Here is a 15,625-nt window from a genome sequence, read left to right on the forward strand (position 1 = left end):
TTGACTCACAGCAGTCTACAGCTTCGTACAAACTTTGGCACCATCCCTGACCTAGTGGCTGTCATCTTGTGCGCCATAGCCTAATGATTTTCCCGGGAACGCTAGAGCATACTAGTGTACGACCTCCCGGGACAATTGCTCTTCAAAGACGAGGGAATGCGGTCTTCATCGAAAGTGTCAAAGAAACTTCTCAAAATTTCAGATTTCGGTCTTGTTGTAGTGTAGTGTAGGTAGTCCTGTCTGCTGTCTTTGTCTCCGACCAAACTTCTTTTGGCGCTTTCTTCCTCTTCCTCTTCTTCTTCTTCTTCTTCTTTTTTTTTTTTTTTTTTAATTGCCATTTCTGCAGGAATACGAATCGAGGGGTTCCAAAGAGGGCAAAACAAAAGCAGATAAAAATTAAAAGAAAAATGAATAGCAAGGAAGACAACCCGAAAGAGGAGGGACGTGTGAAAAATGAAGAGCAAATGAGGGTCTCTCTTTCAGTGGATTAACTACTAAGTGATTCCGAGTCCTTCTCTTTTGTGACGAATTAGGAGTGTTGCGGGCTGCAATACCGATCCCAAATACCCGTCTTCGGCTTCACGGAGGTGGATTCTTTCTTTTTTCTTCTTTCATTTGATCTTAACCTTGGATGTGCTCCGCATAGTAATCCGAGGAAGAAGCAACAAACGGGATCTCAGCTTGTTCAGATGCTTTTTGGTCTGAGAGCGTGGTAATCCACACCGGTCCAGCGTATCAGCTTCTCTTGTTCAACTTAAAACCCCTTCGGTAACTGTAAAGTAAAGTAAAGTAACCGAATTAAGAATGTGTTGTCTTCATTCGTGGGTACCTTAGGTAATTCCCTTCAAGCTAAACTCGATCCAGGGAAAGGTAAAAAGAAAAAGTGGACGTTTTGACTTCTGTACTTTATCCGTACTGTGAGCCAAATCCCCGAAACGTCTGGCCAGTCCGTCTCAGCTCTTTCTCTTCTCTCTTCTCTCTCGCGCGCGCTCTCTGTCTGTCTGGTCTCCAGTCCCTCCACTCTTCCCCCCTCCCCTCCCCTCCCCTCCCCTCCACTCCACTCTCCTCTCCTCTTACCAGTTTAATTTCTTTCTTTATTTCTCTCCTTCTATCTACTTTTCCAATTTGTTTTTTTTTTTTTTTTTCCTTTTATTTTCTAACCTTTCTATTTTTTGTTTCTCACTTTCCCCTTCTCCACCATCCGCCCCTCTCTTGCTGGCTCTTGCTGCGGCCCCATCGCCGGGTCCGTCTGCCTGGCCCTTCCTCTCTTATCTCCTCCCGAAATCCCCATCCATGCCAGCCTAGGCTCGCTCCGGATCTTGTCTAGTGAATCGTTAACTTCTTTGGACGCTCTTTCCCTGAGGAATCACTCCCGTCTCCACCAACCACAAGCTGCTTTCTCCAAATGCACTGACTTCGGGCGAATCCGATCCACTCCAGGCGGTGGCTGCTTGCTGCTCCTGCTATCACTATTACCACTACTACTTCTATTACTCCTACTACTTACTTACTTACACTCCGCATTTCTTCATGATCTTTTCCTACTTGCTACTACTTGCTGCAAACTACAACTACCGCCACTACTGCTGCTCCTCCTCCTCCTCCTCTTCCACCTCTTCCACCTCTTTCTCCCCTTCTCCCCTTCTTGTACCTTCCCGGTACTTTGCCATTACTCTTTCTTATCCCACTTTAGGTGATCTACTCCCCTCCTCCTTCCTCGTCTTCTTTTGTCCCCAAATCGCGCCAGTTACGTCCGCGGCTGGCTTCTCTTTGGGTCCAACCCTTCCATGTACTCTCCCCCCTCTAGCTTAACCCGCGTCCTCCGCGCTCGTCGCGACCGTTCTGCTTCATCCTTGCCGATATCGACTCGTCTTTGAACTCTGTCCTTCGTCAACCTCTTCATGCACTTTCATCCGGCCTCTTCTACCTATTGAGTCTGAACACTTCCCGGCATATTAAAGATCCCGATTTTACCTCAATCATCTCGGTTGTCCTAAACGCATCGTGTCCTGCCGCCCCGCCATGGAGGGCTTTGATACCATGGCTATGCCTTACCTGGCCAGCCCGTTATCGCTCGGTAATATGCAGAGCACCGATTACCTCAATTCAATGTCCGGCATGGACCTGCCTGAACAACGTTCTAATTTCGACTCCGAAACATTCGTGAGGTGAGTTGAGCTGACATCCTTCCCTCCATAGTTCGCATCTGACATACAATCCCGCTAGTGGGGACGACATCGCATTTTCTCAACATGCTTTACCTCCCGCATCGTTGAAACGATTTCCCTCTGGTTATGAAGATCCATTTACAGACATGGTCGCTCCGTTCGAACCTGCGCCGCCCGAGCAACCTCCTGATTCTATAGATCATAACAATAAACTACTGAGCTTCTCCATGCCTGCGTACGGCTTCACTCTCTTAGATTACTCTCTACGCCGCACCTCAATATCGCTCTCTGCTCAGCTGCACGGCATGTTCTTTCTTGCAGAGTCGCCTTGGACCACATCCCCTGCCGAGAATGCCCCGCCTCAGCAGGGAGCGGAGCTGACGTGCTACCGCCGAAACCTGTTTCAGATAACAGGCTCTGTTACCCTCCCACGGAGCTTACGCTACATTATGACGGAGCAAGGCGACCGGATCCCTATTTTGGCCCAAGAACTCACTGTGTCTGCTACGGAGTCCGTTGAAGGCAATTCCGTCAAGATAATCTCGGTTCCTTGGAAGACACCCGCCGCAAATGTGAATCCTACAGCTGAAGATGGGAACAATGTTTCCAGCGGAAACGGCGGTAACCCTAATAGCAACAATCCTACTATCAAGGTTGAAAAGGAGCCACCTCCGATTCCATTAGATATCATGGCCGGACAAGACCTTGATACTGACTACGCCACCTTCCCTATTGCCTGGAAACGACTTCAATTCCGCGTTGCTACTGCGAATAATGGGCGCAGAAAAGAGCTCCAACAACACTTCGTTATTCGTTTGAAGGTTGTAGCTACGCTGTCTACCGGTGCCAAGATACCAGTCTGCGAGGTACAGTCGGGCCCTGTCATAGTCCGGGGCCGGAGCCCACGCAATTTCCAGTCTCGCAAGGACTTGCCATTGAGCAACAGTGCTGCGGCGTCACGCAAAAGCGCACAAGCAGCTCAGTCGGCTGCTGTCAACCGAACCCCAACCGGTGATTCTGCGCCACATGCACCGGCCAAGGCCAAAGCCACATTGAAGAGCAGTTCCCCAGAGACGTCTACGTCCCAAGGTGGTGTAGTTGGCCAACAAGCTTCCCCGGATTGGGCGCAAGTGCCGCCTCCCGTTGGCGGTGCGCATCCATCGACGACTTTGCCTCACTCGACGGTATATACTCAGTCTAGCCCGGAGTTCTCACGGCCTACAGAAGCCCAGCGACATCCAGTTGCCGCCCCCATCAATCTATCGCTCCTCGAAGATGATGATGGCAATGATTCGGTCAACCCAGCTGATTCGGCCAGGCCGGCCTCCTCATTTACAAATGATATGTCACACAAGCTTATGAACATGGATAATTCTGCAGCCCCTCCGGCCAAGATGCGCAAGTTGTCTCATGGCTTACCCGAAACACAATCGCGAAGCTCGTCCTCTCTACCCTTACTGAATAATACCAATATGCAGCAGCCCTTCGCTTCGACGCTCCCATTTCCAAATGAGAGCGCTGACTTGTTATATGAGTATTTCCCCTTGGGCTTGGATGATTGGCAAGCACCAGTCGATGCAGTATATCGACCACATGTAGTGCACCATACAAACCTACCTGAAGTGAAGTTTGTTGCTGCGCGCGGACGAAGCAAACGATATTTCGCTGCAGAAGATGTCTTTTGACGATGAAATGGGTGATGAGAGCCATCGGGGTTGGTTTCATGCATCTGCAGTCGGGCTTGAGAGCAGTTTCCTAGACTCCAGCAACTGCTCCAATTGTTTCTTTGATTGCTTGTGCATCCTGCGTTCGCCCACACTGCCTGGCAGGCTGGTTGAATCTGAACCAGAGCTCTTCCTCTGGCAGACACCAGCCTAGTCCGTCACTTCCATCTTCCTGTTTGCCCTTTCACGCATCCTTCTTCCACCACGCTCCGTTCCCCTTATCTCCTGTCTCGCTTCTATACTTTCTCGCCTTTATCTGGGTTGTTTTCTCTCTCTCTCTCTCTTCCTCTCTATTTATTCCCCCTCCCATCTGGGTCTTGGGATGTACGGTTATTTATACGACCCTTCCCGGTAAGGATAAGTCGCGGCGCGATGGAGTCACGGATAGGAAGCGGCTTTTGGTCTTTGCGCCTTTCGGGCGTGATTCTCTTCGATTATCCTTTTTTTTTTTTTTAACACCTTTCTTCCACTCTATTTCTCGGACTCGGCTCCCTATTCATTTGTGTTTCTCAGGTTGCCGTCCTTCTTCCATCATCCTGCTTTCTTCTTCTTCTGGTTGCATATATGTGAAAGGAGGTTTTTGTCTGGTAATTATTTTCGCCGGCTACGGGACCGAAGAAAGAGTATTGCTCGGCTGGTCGTCTGGAACGTTCCTGTACCAAAAATTGTTGTTACATTTGTCTTCATCCGTCGGTATCTGTGATGCACTGCACTTGCGTTTTGTGCGCACTGTTTTGGTTTTATATGGGGAAACTACAATGTGTAATAATTATCCACGCTGAACGAATTGCAGGTATACACGGAACTAGCCCTTACAATATACATGTTGACGTGAATTTACTTCATGCGAGCATGGAGTAGAACCTGCCCCATTGTATCTGTGACAACACTCTAGCCAAGTTTTCGTAGAGAGTTCGGTTTCTGATCTAGCTAGCCGACACTCCGGGCTAGTACAGAATATGAGCAACAGGTTCCTTAAGGGTTGGTGTAGTTAGAGATAGCCAAGACCATCACCACTAATGGCCTCAAGGTCGGCCTTTATCTCCCATTCACGTGCACCCACGCGTCCTGCGATCTCTGTCTTGCGTTGCTTGCTCATATCTATCCATTTAAACAAGAGATTACCGTCGAGCATACCCCTACCAGCTGTGCCATCGCTCTCCACAGCTCGGAAGGCTCGAGGATTGAGACCGCAGGGGTGTTCCAGTGTATTCGTCAGTTGTGACTGTAAAGCAGACAATCTGCGGTATGACTCTTCAGGCATGCAGGTAATCAAGCCAAGAGAGCCGTTCTGTGTGGTCATCAGGACTTGGTGGAGGGCGCTCTGGTTGTCGATATCCATGTCGTCCGAATTGGAAATCATCTTCTCTGAAGAGACCATTGTACGTGGTAGAAGAGTCAACGTGGAGGCGAAGTTGCCCGTATGAAATCTACTGCGGCTAAGCAGCTTGTCACCGTTCGAGGATTTGGGATCTGTTGCAATTAGCTGAGTCCTTGAGTAATCCTTTCGGCTGTCCAGTCCTACCTTCCGGATCATACTGCAATACATGGATGTTGCAATCGCTGTCAGCCACAACAATGAATAGCCTTTTACCGTCTGGAAGAAATTCAGCCGCGGACACTTCAAGGTAGTCTAAATCCTTGGCAAAAAGGCTCATTTTGTAGGGCTCCTCCTAGAAAGCGGACATGTTAGCTTGATATGCTCATGTTGGTTCCATAGTGACCGAGCATGGGGACAATACCGAATAGCCTGCGAACCATATCCCTTTCACGGCATCGCCAAGGATGCACATCCCAGTGCCTTTGAGCTCTTTCACGACACTGACATAACACTGCATATCCATGAAAGCAACAGGGAGAAGGCTACCATCCTCCTTAAGGCCTCTGACCATACACTTTTGTCCTTGTGCCACCAGGACGAAGCCCTGGCCGCCGATTTCAGATAGGGCAGTCACGGCGCCCTTCACTGATTCTTTACCGATAAGCTTCAACTTGCGATCTGTCTCAGGGTCGTCTGGGTCTGGAACAACCTGCACGACCTCGAAAACATAGATGCAGCCGCGTGAGGGTATGTCTTCGCCCCGGGCGAACGCAGTACCCACGACGATCAAGTCCTTGCGTTCGTGGGTGTTTTCCGATATTTCAAGGCTTATGTTCTTGATTGCCATGACGTACTCGTCTGTGCCGAGGGAATAACTGTGCAAGTGAAGAGTTAGGATGACCTAGTCTTAAAGCTGCAGATGATGACTTCATACCTGTCGATGATAGACCATGTATTGGGGCTAACAAGCTTTACAAAGCTTCCACGCGCCGATGGGAAAAACGAAATAGCTAGACAGTTTCAGCCTGGTCCCCTGAATTGGGCAGATAGAGCACAAACCTTCGTTACGCCATTCTGGGTGCAACTCGTCATCCTCGGGCAATTTGAAATCAGTTGCATGACACGTCCCTAGTACGTACATCCCGGAAGAGGTGGAATAAGCTAAGTGATCAACTTGTTCTCCTAGGTGCACCTTTTTCAAAGTCCACTGGTAATCGAATCGTGTCATAGGGGGCAGCTGACAAAATCGAATTGTTCTCTGCCCACTAGGTTAGCATATCAATATAACGAATTATCCTGTCATTGCGAACCTGCGAGTCCATAGAGATAAACCCCCTACTACATTCAGAGGTATCTAAGCTGCTTACGCACCGGGGACTTTCCCCTCTTAAGCGCAGAAAGTGTGGCGCACTTGCAGATGTTCTGAGAACGAAGCCTGCTGAAGCACCAGGCATGAATACAGCACTGAGTCCCGAGATATCGGGCAGGATGCGCAGTGGCCTAGCCCTATAATCTGACCCACTGGGCTGTGCTGAGTCGACATCAGGTGAGATCATCGGCAGAACACTGTTGTTTTCTTTGGAAAACTTCAGGGTGTGAATCTCTCCGGTTGGACCTGTTGGAATCACAAAAGGTTTGTAGATTATCAAGTCATCGGTTTCAGATCGTAACTATCAGGGCTTTGGTTAGCGCACCAGAGCTAGTGATGAGAGGCGGTCTAGAGTGACCAGTATGGTGACATACAATCAAGTACGGCGAAGCACTCCATGTTTCACCGAGATCAGCAACGATTGCCTCTATCAAATTTTCACGTGTGCCAGACCGCTTGGGTGGCTCACTGGATAACAGAGGCGACAGGCCGTCCAGCCCCTCGATTATCGATAGCAGCTTTTGATCGCGGACGCGATATACCTGATGATTTGGGAAGCATTAGATGCCATCAACGCAGGGTAGAAGACGATCAGAGCAGAAAATCTCGCGTAGTGGGTTCATGATACTTACGAAGAGCTTGGAATCATGGCTGAGTAGGAATAGAAACATATCGTTCTTGACCGGCTCACTCAGTGTTCGATCGATGGAGGAAAACAACCCAGTTTTATCGCTGTACAAGCAACAGGATATCCACTTTCCAGATGCCACATCCTCACCAAGGACTACTTCATCAAGGTCTCCACTGTCGTCTGCTTGAAGGAACAATAACGTAGAATCGTCCCGTAGGATTGCAAGACAAGAGTCGGCCAAACTGGCACTAACAGCCATTCGTTCATCATTGGTGTCATCGTCCCATATCGGGTATATTTGAGTTAAACCCAGGTCTGTTCCATCAGAAAAGTTACATCGACACCGGGCTCGTTGTGAACTTACCAATGTCATAACTCCGCACCTCGTTCTTCAGGACTTGAACCACGCGCTTCCTGCTTTCCTGTGTCCCAATGTTAATTGTCACATCTTCGTTGGGATTAAAATCGGGCGCTCTGAAAGGCTTTAGATCATGGCCATCCACAACGAAGATGAGCGATTCTTCCCTATCGGAAGCTTTGGCCTCTGTTGCAATAACATAGCATCGCTGTGATCGTTGCCCTATCTTCTCAGACGTTCTCGACACAGCTTCTTCCTCCCAGGTCAATGAAGCTGTCCAGATACTGTCTACTGACTCAAGTGAAATTGAGGCGACGACATGGGGATCGATCTCGCGGGCCATTACTACCAACCCGCCACTTTTGTGTGAGCCTTGGGAAGCTACTATTTGCAGCTCTGGAGAAGTACTATTAGTACGATCGCCTCCCTTTTCTTGGTTCGTGGGTAGCTTCCTTCCCATGGTTATGTCCCTCAAAGGGCCAATGTTGATAAGCTTATCGTGCATCCGGAAGTCATACAGCCCGAAAGCAGATGATTCTCCTGACGGACGGCGGCCGGTAAGTGTTGTGTCCGGGGACGTAGAATAAAGATCGTCTTCATACACATCGTCCTCACTCTGGTCCTCTTCTGACATATCCGCAGAGTCATCTATCGCTTGCTTTGCTTGCAGACGGTGCTTTTTTGTGCTGGAGGATGAACAAGAATAACCTAAAAGCACCGAATCGCCATCCTCGCTGCCCAGGAAAATTTTCCCATCACCTATGAAGGTTGAAGCAGCTGCCGCGGAATTCATGGAGGTAAGGCCTGCGTGAGCCGGCAGCAGGTGAACCGAGATCCCAGAGACTGACCTCCCATCTAACTTGAATTTCACGATGGCCATCTCCCCGGTAGAAAGCACCAAAAGCATGTCCCCGCTGCTATCCCCGAGACACTCAACGATACAATTCTCAAGACGTAGTGCCAAATCGGATTGGTCTGTCATAGAAAATGATGAAACTTGTCTTGAGAACTCGTTAACTCCAACGGCATTTGTCTTGCCTGCCTGGTCAATATGCACTAATTCATTGGACCCGATCAGTAAAGCGCCGCCGACAGGAGGTGGGAGGGCCACCACCCTAAACAGATCACTAGGCAGCCTTGACACGGAAAGTAATATCGTGGATGCTTGCTGCTCCAAATCTAGCGTAAACACAGTATAGAATACCACGTCTTTTCTTTCAGGCAGGAGGGCACTTGATGTCGCAACTTGAGAATATAATATGCCAAAGGTCGGCTCCCTATACTCGTATAGGAAAGCAAGGCTTATTGGGTGAAGTATGGAAGGATCCAATGCCGTCAAGGGCAGAACAAAAGACGGGGCATATGGAGTTTGATACGCAATACCCTCTTTGGCCTTATCAGTGCCACCTCCGAGATCGTGGTCAGTTGACATTCCTTCCCCGAGGTCTGACCCATAATCATCCATCACCAGGTCATCTCCTGGCTGGTGGAAAGGAATAATGGCGAGATTCCGAATTCCAAAGTTGAATATTGCACATCTACTGCTTGGGTCCACACTGAGGATGCTGCCACAGTTTTTCAGGTCAGGAACCCATGGACTACGGGTCAGATCATCTCGCTCGTAATAATGAATGGAGATGGTGGAGATGCTTCGACGCTCTGGGTCCCATTCAATCAAGCTAAGTTTGGCATTTCGAAAGGCGACCAAAACAGCTTCTCCGCCACTCCTGCTGTTGAGAACCTTGACCCGACAAAGACCAGTTACAGTTCCCGAAAGTGAATACTCTTTTTCCAGGAGGAGCTTCGTCAATTCCTGCTGGGCGTCGGCTCCTTCCGCATGGGAGGTAACTTTATGCAGCGAATAGATCTGAAGCAGTGATGTTCTAACCACGATCAGATCATTTGATGTTGCCGCAAGGAAAGGGACCGCCAAAGCATGGGTGACCCCAGTCGGGGGCAATAGTTCAGTATAGCACTGCATCATGCGTTTGCCAAACCAGAAAATTGCTTTGCCCAGGAGTGTTTGACTCTCCTCGTCAAACCCAGTTTACTCTACTGCCCTGCGCAAAAGGCAGCATTGCCAGGAAAGTAAGAAAGGGCTAAGCGGATATGATTGTTGTGAATAAAGGGAATGATTGTGTTAAGCCTGGGATGACGGCGACGAAAATAAATAGTAAACCCAAGCTTTATCATAACATTCCTAGCTGGGACGGGCATGATTGGAGGTTCCGTGCTTCAAGTGCGACGCAACACGTGACAATACATCTGGCCTCCCAGACGATGACGTAATACATGCGGACTTTTTGACCCCAAAAAGAACGTTGATTGTTGGTGGTCCTCAACAGCTAATCTATTTCTCTACCTGCCTGCCTTGCTTATACCTATCGTCATGCCCGTCTTGAGTGATTTGGGTATGAATACAACTTGAAACAGAATAGGATCTAGCTCGTCTATCCATCTACTCCGATGTGAAAATTCCATCGGATCTGGAGTCTTGACAATACATGCACCCAACCCTTTGCGGAACTGTTGTCTTTCGCCTTTCGTAGGGCCTAATCTATCCCTATAACCAAGATGGCCCTCTTACAAACATCCCTTATATGGGCAGTATACGCTATTGTGGTAGCTGTTCTGGTAATGGTAGCGTCGGTGTTCATCTATACATATCAAACGCCTCGGGATCGCTCTTCAGTTGTGACGTTCACGTGTATTGTCGCGATTACAAGCTTACTTGCCACTGTTCTCTTGTTGCCCGTGGATGTTGCTTTAATATCCTCTACCACATCCTCGAAGCTTGGTCAAAGAAAACCTTGGGCCACTCAGGATGAAGTAGACAAGATTGTTTCTCTATTAACGGCTGTGTACTATCTCCTCTACTCGCTTGATGCATTCCTATGCCTTCTCGCAATTCCATTTGTCTATTTCTGGTACGAAGAATACGATGAAGTGGCTGCCGAATCCGGTGAGCAATCTGCTGCCAAACGACTCTGGACCGCGTTTAAGTACACTATCTCGTTTATTGCGATAGTGGTTGTGCTTTTCATTGTTGGCTTTCTTGTCCCTGTTTCGAATATTAAGGACAGCAATGTTTCAGACTATCTCAGGAAGCTTCTGGCTGAGAATCGTGAGTTCTCCCTTCGCTTCCCTCCAGCATGTCCTTATTTCCCCCTTTTTTCTAAAAAAAAAAAAGAAAAGAAAAGAAAAGAAAAGAAAATACCTGTTCATCATAAGTTAATACTGATTGGTTTCCTTTCAGGTGGAGAGAGGGTCATTACATTCACCCTTGGGTTATTGATAACTCTGGGGCTGTTCCTTTATGTCTTATATACCTCAACGGGCCTTGCCGTTCTTCCCATGAGGATGATACGAGCAGCTCCATCTGTGTCAGACATGACCTGGAAAGCGTCGACAGGTGCACAGCTCGAATCTAATCGAGAGCGTCAGCGCCAGCTGGAAGGGCGCTGTAGAGGAGATCCGGGTCTCCTCTCTTCTAAGGAACGTAGAGAGCTCGATACCCTCGTTCGAGATGAGAGGACGCTTATTAGGCGGCAACGTTTGGCAGAAGAGGCTGACGGTGAAGGTCGAGGCCGATTTATGAGGGCATGGCTAAAGGTTACGGCTTTCTTCCGCCCATTAAAGCTCCTAGGCGGCATTGCCATTCTCTTAGTCGCACTCATGATATGGATATCGATGCTCTTGACGGCAATTGACAAAGCCAAGAATTCTATGTGCAAACAACGTTGCGGATACATACTCAGTCGCATTGGGGTTTTCAATCCCTTGAACTGGGTATTCGTTCAATCAGCAAAGGTATTTCCGATCGACTACGCCGTCTTTACAGTAGTTGTTTTGTTGCTGTTTGGCAGTTCTGTGGTCGGGATATCTACCATTGGCATTCGCTTTCTATGGATCAGAATATTTCGGATCAGATTGGGGCACACGTCTCCACAAGCCCTGCTGCTGACCACTGCCATGCTGATTTTGACAATACTAGCTTTGGACTATTCGATCCCCATGCTTGTTGCACCCCAGTACGCAACTTTTGGACCACAAACATTCTGTGATCGCCCGCCGGGCCAGCAATCGGATTGTTTGACTAACAAACGCCTGATCAAGCCATGCTCGGAACTAACAGACAACACGGCTGCCAAGCAAGTCTGCACACCCAGCGTCACTAGTATGTTCCTCAACCGCGTGACGATAAGCTATCCCTTTTTCGGCACAGTATTTTTCTGGTCTCAATTTATCTTTCTCGGTAAGTGGGAACCTCCAGTCTTCATAAAATCTAGCCACAGGCTTATAAGATCTAAAATCTCAGGTGTCTACTTGCTCGTCTTGGTCACCTCTTTCATCCGCCATCCGAAACTTGATGAACGTCTACTGGACCAGGAAGCTGAGGAGGCTGAGGAGGAACGGCTACTGACAAGCTCTGGGAGAGGTGTTACTGACACCTATCATAGTGTCGGAGGACGAAACAACTTCTCAACCAGAGCAGGGGAGTAGGTTATTTGGACGTATATGGCCTTTTCAAGTCGATATAGAGGAACGGTGATAGTCTGGATGGTAACAGTTCGGTCTAAATTATCTATTCCCATGCGAAGGAAGCAGTGGAACTTCATTAAATACATTATATGATAAGCTGTGATAATGTGTAATTTTCTGCGGTTTTGGTATGGGGTCTGGAAACGGAGAGGGCTCGAAAAAACCGCCCTCGAGTAATGTTACGACTTGAGGCGGTCGTTCAATAAAGCGAGGGCACTTTCGAAAGCCTTCACAACATCGACATCTGAGTCATCGTCAGCAAAATTATACATACAAACGGGTTTAGCTGAAACTGATTTTACGTACAGTGTTTACGTTTCAGTTCTAGATCTTCTTCAGATGTCTGAACATGTTTCATTTGTGTCTTAAATCTACAATAACATCAGTGATTGTGTTGAAGACTTCGGGGACTTGGAAGGACCAACCTTTTTAAAGCTCTGGTTTCATCGCGCATAACAGTTGTCTCCGACCACGCCATGAAGATCTAAATGAGAATATCAGCTAAAGGCCACGAGATCAATGACGGCTGTAAACACCTCAAGCAACTTGGCGACACGGTTACGTAAGTCTCTTTCAGCATTTTCATGCTTTTCCATAGAAGCGATGTATTCTTCTTGGAGTTGGTCCCAATCATAGTCCATTAGGTTTCCTGAAGGTGGAGACATATACTGCTGAAGGGTCTTCAGAGACTCGGTGCGAAGGTCGTTCTGATGCAGATCACTACCCGGGAAATTGGAGCCTGCAAAGTCCCTGTTTAGAGAAGTCATGCCGATGATTAGACTATAGCTTCTCGGACTAAGAATCAGCTCGAATAGGAGCAGGAGCAGTAGCAATAGATACAGAGAAGTGAGATCTAAATATATCGTGCAGACATGGACCGCGTGTTATTGCCGACCATGCTCACGTTCGATGCTCAACTAACTGGGTATGTACCAGGAGAACCCTGTCAAATGTTAGCATACGCACCATAGAAATATGCGTGGCTCAACTTACACCGCCTAGCGCTAGAACTTGCTCTTTTTGAGTGTATGGCAGAAGTACGCAATTTGTGAACTTAATCTATGGCTCAGTCTAGCATCGAAACTCCCTGAGGGGGAAACGAGATGAGTCAGGTGATCGCAACTATCCACCATACATCGCACATACTGCTTTCGATTGATATGTTTAGATAGGCTGAAAGTGGTGATCACCTGCAGGTCCATCTCACTGCGTCGAATTCCAATAACCGCATCATTCAGCTCCTGGAAGCCGCTGATAGTTGCGATTAAGCAGCACTATATTAAAACCAATGGGCTTCTGCAAATGCAATTATACGTTTCGCTAAGGTATTCAGTGTGTGTAAGGGCAAGCCGGTTGGTATGCTCAATTAACATGCCTCATAACAATACAGCGACCTATAATATTTGTTTATACTAACAACTTCCCCGTACTGAACCGAAGCTGATAAATTCTCAGCTGCTGATACTCGGTTGTAAGTTCAATGATACTGTTACGGATACGCACTTAAGCACAAAGGAGCGGTGTGATGATTACGACAACCGATGTCGCTTACGTAACATATATATATGTGCCTCCTGTCAAACACCCAGTACATATATACAGTTGGTCAGGTGACGTGACGCAAACGGCGGTCCCTTTCGTTGGCTTCAGATAAGTAAATCCAGTGACACTTATCGATCACATATCGTCCTATGTCATCACTTAATCCGATTAAGACATGAGTGCCCCCCTTTTTCATGATTTGTTCATGCAACCTACGTGCTCGAAGCCAGACAGTCGAGTTGGTATTCCATCACCGGAAGCCCAAGGCCATGCGACTGTGAGCTACGGCGGTATCGATCAACCGAGAGTGAGTCAAAGCTTTTGGAGATGAGCTGTCATACATGTTTTCGCGCTCCAGCTTCGCGAACCCGGTTTTTCTGCCCTACCTGTGCCCGTAGTCAGCTGTATCAGCTCCGGGTTGAGAACGCGAGGGTCCTGCTTGAGAAACAGTCTATTGCGGAACATATCCAAGCTAGAGTGACCCCTGAGACAACCCAAGCGGAATGGTCGGGTGAAATCAAAGAAACCGCCATTGCTTATCAAAATGGGCTCTCTGCCAAGCGAAGCTTACAGATGATCGCTAAGGGAGAAGCTGAGTCGTGTGAAAGGTTGAGGCTACTCGGTGATCAACTCGAAAACCTGACTGCTGAGATCAAGGACAAAAGACTTGAAATTTCCCAACGCAGGCTCGCACTAGCGCGACGGCACTCGGACTCTGAATCTGCACAGTATCAGCTCGGCGAGCGGGAAGCTGCAATTCTGGCCAACATCCAGAATAATACTAAGAGAACGGATCATCTCTGGCACTCGCTCCATAGCAAAACTGCAGAGGCCCGAATATTTCTCTGCCGAGAAGCTGCCAATCTTTATGGGCTACAGCGGAAGACAAGGAGTAAGGAAGGAATGTCCCAAGAGGTCTACACGATGGGTGGTATAGATATCATCGATTTGAGGGACATGAACGGAAAGTTACAGCTCTGCGACTTTTGATTTATATCAGTTAGTAATGCTTTAACAGGTGTCACGCCAGCTTATATATCCACCTCCCTCTTCAATGTTGCTCACCTTCTCGTCCTTGTTTCGCATTATCTGTCTCTCAGACTCCCAGCGGAAATCACTTTACCTCATAAAGACCATCCTATACCCACTATATGCGCACCTTCTGCTTCCTATCTTTCACGAGATCCAAATTCCGTAACATATTCGCTACGTCATCCACCATCTGTACCGCCTGGAACTAGAACCGCATCGCCTCGCCCTTCCAGACCTCGGCCCCTCTCCATCGACAGAGCACTTCCGAAACTGGCTAGGGAAGACCCTGGAACATATGCACTATTTCTTGAAGGGGTAACAATACTGGCATGGAATGTGTCGTGGCTATGTCGAACTCAGGGAATAAACATAACATCGGAGTCCTGGGAAGAAGTTTGTAACGTTGGGAAGAATTTGTGGCAACTCCTTGTGGCACCACCTGCGCAGCCATCGACACTATCAAGAGCCTTTGCTGGACGCGATATACAGGCGAAGATGAGGGTATCAAAGGACTCACCCAAAACTACCATTCAGCGCACAATGTCATTCCCTATGCTAGGGCATTACTCGCATGGGACTGCACATTCCTTTCTGGGTGCTGTCGAGGGGGCTGAATTCATGCGCACATGGAGACTTCCAACTCCAACAAAGATCGTGGATAAGCTGAAATCAACTCTGTTGGGTGAAATGGCCAGTGCAGAATGGGAGCTGCTGGAAGGCGATTGGGACGACGCAAGTCAGGAACCGAGGGAATCAATGCTTATTCAACATCCATCCACCGATTCTACCTCACCGGAGCGACAGGGTAATACTAATAGCGGGAATAGCGTAAATGATACAGTTGCCGGCGCGAGCAACCTCAGTGGACCTCGTGGACCCACTCGTATGAAGGGTACCAGTGGCTGGACCAAGCTGAGAAACAGGTAGTATTGAATTGA

The 15,625-nt window shown here is 48.3% G+C and overlaps 5 protein-coding genes across 5 annotated transcripts; 3 read left to right on the forward strand and 2 right to left on the reverse strand.

Annotated features, from left to right (window-relative positions):
* The first annotated feature begins 1,917 nt into the window (after positions 1-1,917).
* Positions 1,918-4,224, forward strand: BO79DRAFT_80898 (NDT80/PhoG-like DNA-binding family protein). Its single transcript, XM_025689780.1, has 2 exons — positions 1,918-2,168; positions 2,227-4,224. Exons 1-2 carry the CDS (start codon positions 2,023-2,025, stop codon positions 3,851-3,853), a joined length of 1,773 nt encoding a protein of 590 aa, XP_025542177.1. The 5' UTR covers positions 1,918-2,022; the 3' UTR covers positions 3,854-4,224.
* A 659-nt stretch (positions 4,225-4,883) lies between these two features.
* On the reverse strand, positions 4,884-9,712 carry BO79DRAFT_191429 (cleavage/polyadenylation factor CFT1; the record flags this gene model as incomplete). Its single annotated transcript, XM_025680825.1, has 9 exons — positions 7,578-9,712; positions 7,215-7,528; positions 6,957-7,124; positions 6,581-6,883; positions 6,273-6,471; positions 6,148-6,223; positions 5,635-6,088; positions 5,418-5,565; positions 4,884-5,365 (listed from the first exon to the last, which is right to left on the reverse strand). The coding sequence occupies exons 1-9, from the start codon at positions 9,553-9,555 to the stop codon at positions 4,884-4,886; spliced, it is 4,122 nt and encodes a 1,373-aa protein (XP_025542178.1). The 5' UTR covers positions 9,556-9,712.
* Positions 9,713-9,953: 241 nt separating this feature from the next.
* Positions 9,954-12,130, forward strand: BO79DRAFT_191432 (putative LMBR1 domain protein). Its single transcript, XM_025680826.1, has 3 exons — positions 9,954-10,695; positions 10,828-11,826; positions 11,890-12,130. Exons 1-3 carry the CDS (start codon positions 10,146-10,148, stop codon positions 12,072-12,074), a joined length of 1,734 nt encoding a protein of 577 aa, XP_025542179.1. The 5' UTR covers positions 9,954-10,145; the 3' UTR covers positions 12,075-12,130.
* Positions 12,131-12,212: 82 nt separating this feature from the next.
* BO79DRAFT_236445 (uncharacterized protein) lies at positions 12,213-13,146 on the reverse strand. Its single transcript, XM_025684580.1, has 5 exons — positions 13,107-13,146; positions 12,650-13,056; positions 12,539-12,597; positions 12,420-12,484; positions 12,213-12,357 (listed from the first exon to the last, which is right to left on the reverse strand). Exons 2-5 carry the CDS (start codon positions 12,878-12,880, stop codon positions 12,293-12,295), a joined length of 420 nt encoding a protein of 139 aa, XP_025542180.1. The 5' UTR covers positions 12,881-13,056; positions 13,107-13,146; the 3' UTR covers positions 12,213-12,292.
* Positions 13,147-13,747: 601 nt separating this feature from the next.
* On the forward strand, positions 13,748-15,614 carry BO79DRAFT_191437 (Atg14 domain-containing protein; the record flags this gene model as incomplete). Its single annotated transcript, XM_025680827.1, has 2 exons — positions 13,748-14,619; positions 14,674-15,614. The coding sequence occupies exons 1-2, from the start codon at positions 13,983-13,985 to the stop codon at positions 15,612-15,614; spliced, it is 1,578 nt and encodes a 525-aa protein (XP_025542181.1). The 5' UTR covers positions 13,748-13,982.
* Between the last annotated feature and the right edge of the window lie 11 nt (positions 15,615-15,625).

This window comes from Aspergillus costaricaensis (assembly GCF_003184835.1).
Source record: "Aspergillus costaricaensis CBS 115574 unplaced genomic scaffold BO79scaffold_8, whole genome shotgun sequence".
In the NCBI taxonomy this organism is placed as follows: domain Eukaryota; kingdom Fungi; phylum Ascomycota; class Eurotiomycetes; order Eurotiales; family Aspergillaceae; genus Aspergillus; species Aspergillus costaricensis.